Source organism: Benincasa hispida, unplaced genomic scaffold, assembly GCF_009727055.1.
Source record: "Benincasa hispida cultivar B227 unplaced genomic scaffold, ASM972705v1 Contig751, whole genome shotgun sequence".
Classification (NCBI taxonomy): Eukaryota; Viridiplantae; Streptophyta; class Magnoliopsida; order Cucurbitales; family Cucurbitaceae; genus Benincasa; species Benincasa hispida.
This window is the reverse complement of record NW_024065097.1, coordinates 27,267-37,964: the sequence shown is the minus strand read 5'-3', so window position 1 is coordinate 37,964 and position 10,698 is coordinate 27,267. Positions and strand designations below refer to the sequence as shown.

The 10,698-nt window shown below is 31.2% G+C and overlaps 1 protein-coding gene across 1 annotated transcript in view; it reads right to left on the bottom strand.

Moving 5' to 3' along the window:
• Nucleotides 1-10,453, bottom strand: part of LOC120070012 (probable polygalacturonase) — an 18,036-nt gene extending 7,583 nt beyond the window's left edge. The window contains exons 1-2 of the mRNA XM_039021858.1: nucleotides 10,288-10,453; nucleotides 9,702-10,064 (exon numbers count right to left, since the gene is read on the bottom strand). Coding sequence (XP_038877786.1) covers nucleotides 9,702-10,064; nucleotides 10,288-10,323 — 399 coding nt within the window. The 5' untranslated portion in view covers nucleotides 10,324-10,453. The remainder of the gene's footprint in view (nucleotides 1-9,701; nucleotides 10,065-10,287) is intronic.
• Nucleotides 10,454-10,698: the final 245 nt, after the last annotated feature.

Below are 10,698 nucleotides of genomic sequence, written 5' to 3'. Positions count from 1 at the left end.
TGGTAGTTTGTTTTAATACCATTGAAAAAGTTGAAGAAACTACCCCCACTTTAATTTACTAAAGTCAAGACATTAATGCTTTGGCTTGACTTTGTAAAACAAAAACATTCAAAAAGAGAACTACCTTGATTATAACAAGTGGTTACTAAAAGGTATAATCCCATCCATTACTTTGAGGAATTCTTTTTTTGGTTTTTTAAGAGAAATGTCCTCTAAGAAATGATAACACCAAAATTACCTCTCAAAAAATGATAACATCAAAATGTCCTCTAAGGAATGATAACATCAAAATTACCCCCATCCACCATATAATAATAACTCAAAAAAAAAAAAAAAAAAAAAACTTTCCTATTCAAATATCTTTGCTTCTAGAGTCATTAAAATGTGTAGAGGAACTTATTCATCATCCCTTCAAATTTTATGATCCACATGCTTGTCTACAAAGAAATGGATGTAGATTATATACTGAAAAAGATTAAACTTATCCAAACTTGCAATTTAATTCATTATGTTACTAAATTTGTAGAGGCCTGAATTCAAACCACTATGATATCATTGATTCTATGAAGGGAAAAAAGAAGTAAAAGAAAGTAATAAGATATTTAAAATCGAAAAAAAAAAACGAAATGATTATCCTACGGTTTAAAATATTCCTCAACAAGATTCCTATGAATGGTGACAAGCATTCTATTTTTAGTAGCAAAAAGACATAATGAATCAATAGTTAAATGTAGTTTTATTTTAAGCAGACTCATCTTTCTCAACAGTTATATATAATTGTCTTCACATGAAAAGGAATGATTCGTAAAAAAGAAAAAAAACATTTGGGCATTTCTGTCATTCCAATATAATAAATATTGCATCAAAATATTTTCTTATATATCTTTGATTTTATTATTATTATTTTTAGGGCAAATTTGGATAGGAAACAAAACAAGATGCTATCAATTCACGTGATGGTGCAAACAGAAAAGGGATCTAGTAAATACTAACACCCTCAGTCTCACTCGTGAATATATATACACACATATATTATATATAAAGCTTAGACTTTAAATGAAAATTTTTTCAAGATAGAAAAATATCAAATTATTTATAAAAATAGAAAAAAAAAAACACACTGATAGACACTGATAGATTTCTATCAATGTATAAGTGATAGTTTCTATCAATAATAGTTACTGATAGACACCGATAGACTTCTATCGATTTGTATCACTAATAGACATTCATAGATTTTATAGACCTCTTCAACATCTATAAAAAAAGATTAAAATTTTACTATTTTGTATAAATAGTTTTTCTTATTTTCTATTTTTCAAAAATCTCACTTTAATTTATTTATATATATATATATATTTTGAAAGATAATTTATTTATATCCATGTAATTAAAATTTTAGTTTCATCCATTTTCTCGAGTGATAGCATAACGATTATACATTTCACGATAAGTTTATTAACCTTTTGCACAAAAGAAAAAAGTGTATCAATATAAATTGCAACTGCCTTTATGTATATACACATTTTTTTTTGTTAAATCCCATTATGATTTGTGACCTCCTTAGATATAGATAGCTTTACACATTTTTAAAAAAATACTTCAATTCTTTAAAATATTGTAATATTAATTTGGTATTTTATATAGGTTTCAATGCTCTATGTACTAATTTTTTTTTTTTTTTTTAGAAATTTTAGATAAAATTTAGGACTTGAAATGGTAGTGGTTACCTAAAATTAAAATATGTTTAAGTGTTCCGCCATATCGAACGAGTACTGATTTTCATAAAAATTTTAAAGCATTTCTATATGAAATATTTTTTTAAACTTTATAAAGGTGGGTAAAATTTTTTTTTTAAAAAATAAATAGTATCATAGTTGCTTAAAACGGAAATGTAGATTCTTATTGTTTTTTAGGTTACTATTACTACCACACTTAGTCGGTTCTAATTTCCGTCTGAAATCCTAAAAAGAAAATATTTTTTTGAAAAGTCCGAGTTAAAGTGCAGCTTAAGTAGCACCTACTTTTTGTATTCCACCAATTTATTGATCTTAATTTGTGGCGTGACTAATTTCTTTTTTTTTCTTTTTAAATCTTAAATTTTTCTATGCACCCTAATCTGTTTTTTAAAAATAAATCAAAGGTATTTTTTTAATATAATTTACACATGAATAAAAATGCTTAGAGATGGAGAGAGAGAAGTGAAAAAAGTGAAACCTGAGAAGCAAGAAGGACAGCATCCTGATGTAAAAACAGAGTGAAATGACTGGTGAGGTTGAAGCTGCGGTGAGCCACCTCCCCGCCGGCACATACAGCTGAGCGCCGCCGTCTTCAGCATATTGGCTCAACCTCTCCACCGCCGCCTGAAACGCCTTCGTATTGGATGTTTCTCCGTCGCCAAGCCGCCGAACTCTGTTATTGAAGCAGTGTGGGCTCTGCAACTTATGGCCCCATATTCAATCTCATTTCCCACCAAAATCTTCGCCTTTTTCCCTTTCTTTACCTTTCCCTTTCGTCCTTCAACTTCCCCCATCAACGCCGCCACCATAATAATCCCCAAAATCACCATTTTCATTACCTGTGACAACAGAGCAACAAACATTTTCACGAAGGCATTACCAAAAAAACATTACTAAAAAAGAAAAGAAAAAAGGTTAAAAGGGTCTGTTTAAATGGTAGAGAGAGAGAAATGGGTTGGAGGGTTTGAAGCTAAAAGCCATTAAAAATTCGAGTTTTTTGAAGAAATGTAAATGAAAGAAGCCATTGGAGAAGTATAATATGAATAAGAACTTTTTTGTTCTTACTTGAGCTTTAATGGGGTTTTTTGTAAAGTTTCTCCATTGCATGAATTGAAAAGAAACTGAGTTGGGAAGTTGTGTTTGTGAATGTGAGTGTGTGTTTGAGTGGGTGGTTTTATAGATGGACTTGTGTTGTTTTGATGGCTTCATGTTCTACCCACCATTGCAATAAGGAAGTTAGTTTTATTATTATATATATATATAAAGTTTATTATTTAGGTTTTTTCCCCCTTATAAAGTTGAAACCTTTGGAAAAAATCCATCAAATTCAGTTTTGTTAATGACCAAAAGTAGTTGTATGAGTTGTAAAAAAAAAAAAAAAAAATTTGCATGAAAGTGGACTAATTTCACGTGTTTCCAAATCGAATAATTCAATAAAGTAATTCGAACATAATTCAATGATATATTATCTTTATGACTAATTTATAAGTTATACATTTTTAGTTAGAGAATTAATTTGTAGACCTACTTATTAAAAATATAAACTAATAACAATGCATTTAAAAATTTCTTTATATTCCTCTAATTTCAAATTTTAGTCTAATTCATTTCTCACGTCCTTTTAAATCTTCATATAGGTCAAATGTCTAACAAAAACTTTACTAACACTAAAATACTATTATGTTAATTTGAACATATTTCAATGATTAAGACATATATTTTCGATGAAAATGTAAATCTAATTGATAACACGAGAAAAAAAAAACTATCTTATATTAACATTTGAATCACGACACTCCCATGAAGTACACTATATAAATTAAATTCACCCTACATACATGTATAACTTTTGAAGATGAAAAATATGATTTACTACACTACTCAATTTCAAATAAGTAGATACAATCATTCTTGTAGAATATTGTGTAACTTAGAAGCTAAATAGTGTTGTTAAATCTCAACCACAAAGAAAATAATAATTTAAAAATAAAAAGGAAAAAAAAAGTGGCATTTGAGGTGGAATTGTAACTTGAAGTTGGGAAGCATGGAGGTGTGGAATTGAGAATATGAGAGAGATAAGAGAAGAGTGGGAAAATGTGATTTTACATCTATGCCCTAACATCATAGGGTGAGTGGGTCCCACATTTTGTCCTTTTTTGGAACTTTATTATTGAAGTTTGTGTGTTTTTGTTATAATCTCGTGAATGCTTTCTTTTTCCATCTCTACTGCGCCACTCTCGACCGACCCACTTCTCACGCTCACGGGTTTATAATTATATAAATTACAAAGTCAACATATAATAATTCCATTAAATTGTGGAACCCATCCTCAAATTATTATTAACTTAAATTACAAATTTAGTCCCTCCACTTCAAATATTATCTATTAGATCCTTAAACATTTCATTTTATATTTATAAGTATTTTAACTTTCTCGTCATTTAAGACTTTGGAGAGTAGGAATCTTCCCTTCTTTCTACTTCTTATTTTTGAAATATTTTTTTTTTATTTGTTATGAAGCACATCGAATGCTATACATATGGATATGATTGGATAAGGCGATTCGTCCATTTCTAAAAACAAAGATACGGATACGTCATTTTTTTAATATATTATTTTAATGAAGGTATATTTTCTCTTGCTTTAAAAAAAGAGGTTGTCTGTTTTAAATTGAAAAAGATTAGATGAGTTGTTTGTCTTTTTTCTTTAAAAAAGTAAGCCTAAAAATTGATACATAAAATCGCTGTCAGATACATATGTACCTGGAAGTATCGGTATATGATACATGTCTGATAGATTCTTTTGTCTCACATGAATATCTGTGTTTCATAGATTATTTGTTCTTGTGATGTGATCTTGTAGTTTTTTGTTTTTCATGTCTTGTTTGTTTGTCTAAAAAATTGTACTTTTTTTAAAATAAATATGGCTAAAATACCATTTGGTTCATGTGCTTTGATTTTGTTCATTTTAGTTTGTGTGGGGAATCACAGGCTACTCAACGACCGGCTGGTGCTGGAATGGAAGGAAGAACGAAGAAGATTGGCAACGGATGGAACGGATCTGTAGGGCTAGTGCTGGAATCGAAGAAGAACGAAGAAGAAAGAAGAACGATGATGGCTAGCCGACTAGAACGAAGAAGATGGCAGGTCGGCTAGAACGAAGAACATGGCCTGCTCAGTCGACGGCTGGAACAAAAAAGAATGAAATGGAAGATCTAAGAGGAAGTTTGCTCAGTCGAAGTCGACAGCTTAGCCTGGAATGGAAGATCGATCAAGAAGAAAAACAAACCCTAAATTTTTAAAATGGCCTTTTATAATTTTTTTGGCCAATTACTCACCCCGATCGCCGCTGGAATCGATTTTAAAAATCGAAAACCGATAATAATCGATTTTTTCTGATTTTTGATTGTCTGACTCCATTTTGGCCGATTTGGGTTGGTCGTGTCGGTTTTTCGGTCTAACATGCTCACCCCTAGTATCTACTCATTAAATGAAGAGATGGATTATTGTTAAAAGAAATAAAAAAAAGTGTCGTTTATAATTGATGTACAATCTATACCTAATAAAGTTGTCAATGCCATATAAATAAATTAACAAAGAGAGAATATGAAACAAATCAAAATTAGGCATATAAAAGATAATATAAATTGAAGATGAAAGAGAAATCTGTTGGTCGAAGAAAAAAAGAGAAATCTTTGTTTAAAATTAAGGGTGGGCCATGTAAAAAATGACAAATAATAGTAGTGGTAACCACAGTGTCGCATGTCATTCATGGAAGAGAAGAGATATGAAAAATTTCACTACTATTGTAGGACTAGAAATTTTCCATAGATGTTCGATTTTTCACCCACAAATTGTAGAAAAAAAAACAAAAAAAAGAGCTTTCAAGAGAGTGTTTTCTCAAGTTTTGTAGGATGGACAATGGTTGAAGACGCAAACATCAAGGGTGTATTGGGAATATATATTCAAGTGCTTAATTTAAGAATAATTCATTTTGAAAGACATTGGAGTGTTTGATAACTACTCAAAATAGTTTTTCAAGTTTATTTTAATCAGTTTTAATCGTTAGTGTTTAAATAAAAGTAAATTTTAAAAAAAACTTTTTTTCTTTAAATCAATCGAAACATCTCCAATTTCATATCCAAAGTAGAAAACTTCGATTTTTGTATATCTTTACAAGAAAGATAGAAGTGGTGGACAAAAAAAAAAAGAGAGAAAAAGAGAAATATGAAAATGGCGATATGGAAAAAAACAAAAGATAACATTGAGCCATAACCTTATTTATCTATATTCAACTAGAATGACATCGTCTATCCAATAGGATAATTTTAGAAATGGGCTCAAATTTTATTATCATTAATCATATTATTATGAGAGTCTAATTAAAAAATCTTTCCCATTTTTGAGGAATTCCACAAAATTTTCAATATATTGTTGATGAAGCTTTCTATCCCAAAAAATGGCGGAAGCTTCTTTAGCATTCCTCCATATCTTCTCCCCTTCTTCTGAAACCAAAGCTTGTCTCAAAGCTTTAGCAATGGCTTCTTCACTAAATGGACCACCCTCCTCATTCCTTTCAACTTCAATTCCAACGCCTTTCTCCACCAAAACCCTCGCACACAACGGCTAATCTATTATAAACGACAATATAACAAGACAATGCCCAAATTGTAAAGGTTCAATGACGGATTCCCACCCTCCATGAAACAAACACCCTCCGATTGTTGGATGTCATAAAATCTCCATCTGCGACGCCCACCCCATACTCACTATCCCCCTCTCCGCCGTTCGATCCCAGAATCTGACCGGAAGAACGTCATATCATCCTCCGCTGCCCATATCGGCTTCCTTAAAGACCATAAAAAGGAAGCTCTGACAACTCTACCCCACGTGCTATCTTGTAAACTTGATCTCTCGTTAATCTACATTCACTGCCAAAACCTACGAACACCACGGATTATGGATTTTGCTTATCGAGCCATTCAAAGTTCGATTTCCATGGAAAATCGACAGGGAACTCTTTTTTGGGGCTTTTCTGGAGGAAGAAGCCCTAATGGAACCAATCTCTTCCCACAAACTTGACAGTAGAAATTCAAGTAATGATGGCCCGATTCGTAACAAGCACGAAGCAAAATCACTTTACAAGCAAAAATAATTTTCGTTACACGATAAAAAGCACTCATCCCTGTTACATTTTTCACTGAAAATTCAAAGGTCATAGTAGCAGCTTCAAAACTTCGAAATGAAACAGTCGATTGAAATTTTTGGAACTGGCTACCCTCAGACAGTGAAACTTGACAGCAGCGAATAGTCAGAATCGGCAGTCGTAAAAAATGTAGAACCTGCAAAACAAAAATTCATTACAGGTTGAGTCAAGGAACTCAGTGGCTCTACCCAGGTATGCAAACAGGTCAACGATATATTGAAGATATAGCCACTTGTAACCTTTGAATCATTCGAGAGGGAGTTCCAATCAACATCGCTGAATCCTTCCAAGATAGCGGGAAACTTATGATGGTGTAATCCTAGGTTCTGGGTTTTCTTCAAGTACCTTATAACCCTTTCTATAACATTTTATGCGTTATTTTATGAGGTGAAATTATGGAATGCGATGATGGAAATGCGTTGAGCAACAAGTTTTCTTAGTAGAATCCAAGTATAAATTCCACTGGTTTCCTTGTAAGTCCAGGGTCGAACTCAGGGACTAAGGAAAACGGTATGCGGTGGTAATTTTCAAGAAGACCTTGCGGTAACCAAGAAATCAAATAGTTGTTTTGGGTTGTTGTTGCGGTAATAAAATAAACAAATGTGGCGGAGTCATAAAAAGAGTTGATAATACGGAAGATGCGATGAGTATGCGGTGAACGGGTTGAGAAGGGGTTCGACTAACACTTCCTAGGATGCATTCATGTTATGCGATCATGCAACACACATACAATAGCAAACCATCTCTCGACGCAAATGCTACGACTTCTAATACTAGAACGCATGCGATATATGCGATGAGTCTATAGGACCTACACATAAGCCTCTATTCTTATTTATGCGATGACANAAAAAAAAAAAAAAAAAAAACTTTCCTATTCAAATATCTTTGCTTCTAGAGTCATTAAAATGTGTAGAGGAACTTATTCATCATCCCTTCAAATTTTATGATCCACATGCTTGTCTACAAAGAAATGGATGTAGATTATATACTGAAAAAGATTAAACTTATCCAAACTTGCAATTTTAATTCATTATGTTACTAAATTTGTAGAGCCTGAATTCAAACCACTATGATATCATTGATTCCTATGAAGGGAAAAAAAGAAGTAAAAGAAAGTAATAAGATATTTAAAATCGAAAAATAAAAAACGAAATGATTATCCTACGGTTTAAAATATTCCTCAACAAGATTCCTATGAATGGTGACAAGCATTCTATTTTTAGTAGCAAAAGACATAATGAATCAATAGTTAAATGTAGTTTTATTTTAAGCAGACTCATCTTTCTCAACAGTTATATATAATTGTCTTCACATGAAAAGGAATGATTCGTAAAAAAGAAAAAGAACATTTGGGCATTTCTGTCATTCCAATATAATAAATATTGCATCAAAATATTTTCTTATATATCTTTGATTTTATTATTATTATTTTTAGGGCAAAATTTGGATAGGAAACAAACAAGATGCTATCAATTCACGTGATGGTGCAAACAGAAAAGGGATCTAGTAAATACTAACACCCTCAGTCTCACTCGTGAAATATATATACACACATATATTATATATAAAGCTTAGACTTTAAATGAAAATTTTTCACAGATAGAAAAATATCAAATTATTTATAGAAATAGGAAAAAAAAACACATTGATAGACACTGATAGATTTCTATCAACGTATAAGTGATAGATTTCTATCAATAATAGTTACTGATAGACACCGATAGACTTCTATCGGTTTGTATTACTGATAGACATCCATAGATTTCTATAGACCTCTGTCAACATCTATAAAAAAAGATTAAAATTTTACTATTTTGTATAAATAGTTTTTCTTATTTTCCTATTTTCAAAAATCTCACTTTAATTTATTTTTATATATATATATATTTTGAAAGATAATTTATTTATATTCCATGTAATTAAAATTTTAGTTCATCCATTTTCTCGAGTGATAGCATAACGATTATACATTTCACGATAAGTTATTAACCTTTTGCACAAAAGAAAAAAGTGTATCAATATAAAATTGCAACTGCCTTTATGTATATACACATTTTTTTTTTGTTAAATCCCATTATGATTTGTGACCTCCTTAGATATAGATAGCTTTACACATTGTTTAAAAAAATACTTCAATTCTTTAAAATATTGTAATATTAATTTGGTATTTTATATAGGTTTCAATGCTCTATGTACTAATTTTTTTTTTTTTTTTTTTTAAGAATTTTAGATAAAATTTAGGACTTGAAATGGTATGGTGGTTACCTAAAACTAAAATATGTTTTAAGTGTTCCGCCATATCGAACGAGTACTGATTTTCATAAAAATTTTAAAGCATTTCTAGTATGAAAATATTTTTTAAACTTTATAAAGGTGGGTAAAACTATTTTTTAAAAAATAAATAGTATCATAGTTGCTTAAAACGGAAATGTAGATTCTTATTGTTTTTTAGGTTACTATTACTACCACACTTAGTCGGTTCTAATTTTCGTCTGAAATCCTAAAAAGAAAATATTTTTTGAAAAGTCCGAGTTAAAGTGCAGCTTAAGTAGCACCTACTTTTTGTATTCCACCAATTTATTGATCTTAATTTGTCGCGTGACTAATTTCTTTTTATTTCTTTTTAAATCTTAAATTTTTCTATGCACCCTAATCTGTTTTTAAAAAATAAATCAAAGGTATTTTTTTTAATATAATTTTACACATGAATAAAAATGCTTAGATATGGAGAGAGAGAAGTGAAAAAAGTGAAACCTGAGAAGCAAGAAGGACAGCATCCTGATGTAAAAACAGAGTGAAATGACTGGTGAGGTTGAAGCTGCTGGTGAGCCACCTCCCCGCCGGCACATACAGCTGAGCGCCGCCGTCTTCAGCATATTGGCTCAACCTCTCCACCGCCGCCTGAAACGCCTTCGTATTGGATGTTTCTCCGTCGCCAACGCCGCCGAACTCTGTTATTGAAGCAGTGTGGGCTCTGCAACTTATGGCCCCATATTCAATCTCATTTCCCACCAAAATCTTCGCCTTTTTCCCTTTCTTTACCTTTCCCTTTCGTCCTTCAACTTCCCCCATCAACGCCGCCACCATAATAATCCCCAAAATCACCATTTTCATTACCTGTGACAACAGAGCAACAAACATTTTCACGAAGGCATTACCAAAAAAACATTACTAAAAAAAGAAAAGAAAAAAGGTTAAAAGGGTCTGTTTAAATGGTAGAGAGAGGAAATGGGTTGGAGGGTTTGAAGCTAAAAGCCATTAAAAATTCGAGTTTTTTGAAGAAATGTAAATGAAAGAAGCCATTGGAGAAGTATAATGAATAAGAACTTTTTGTTCTTACTTGAGCTTTAATGGGGTTTTTGTAAAGTTTCTCCATTGCATGAATTGGGAAAGAAACTGAGGTTTGGGAAGTTGTGTTTGTGAATGTGAGTGTGTGTTTGAGTGGGTGGTTTTATAGATGGACTTTGGTTGTTTTGATGGCTTCATGTTCTACCCACCATTGCAATAAGGAAGTTAGTTTTATTATTATATATATATATAAAGTTTATTATTTAGGTTTTTTTCCCCCTATAAAGTTGAAACCTTTGGAAAAAATCCATCAAATTCAGTTTTGTTAATGAGCCAAAAGTAGTTGTATGAGTTGTAAAAAAAAAAAAAAAAAAAATTTGCATGAAAAGTGGACTAATTTCACGTGTTTCCAAATCGAATAATTCAATAAAGTCAATTCGAACATAATTCAATGATATATTAT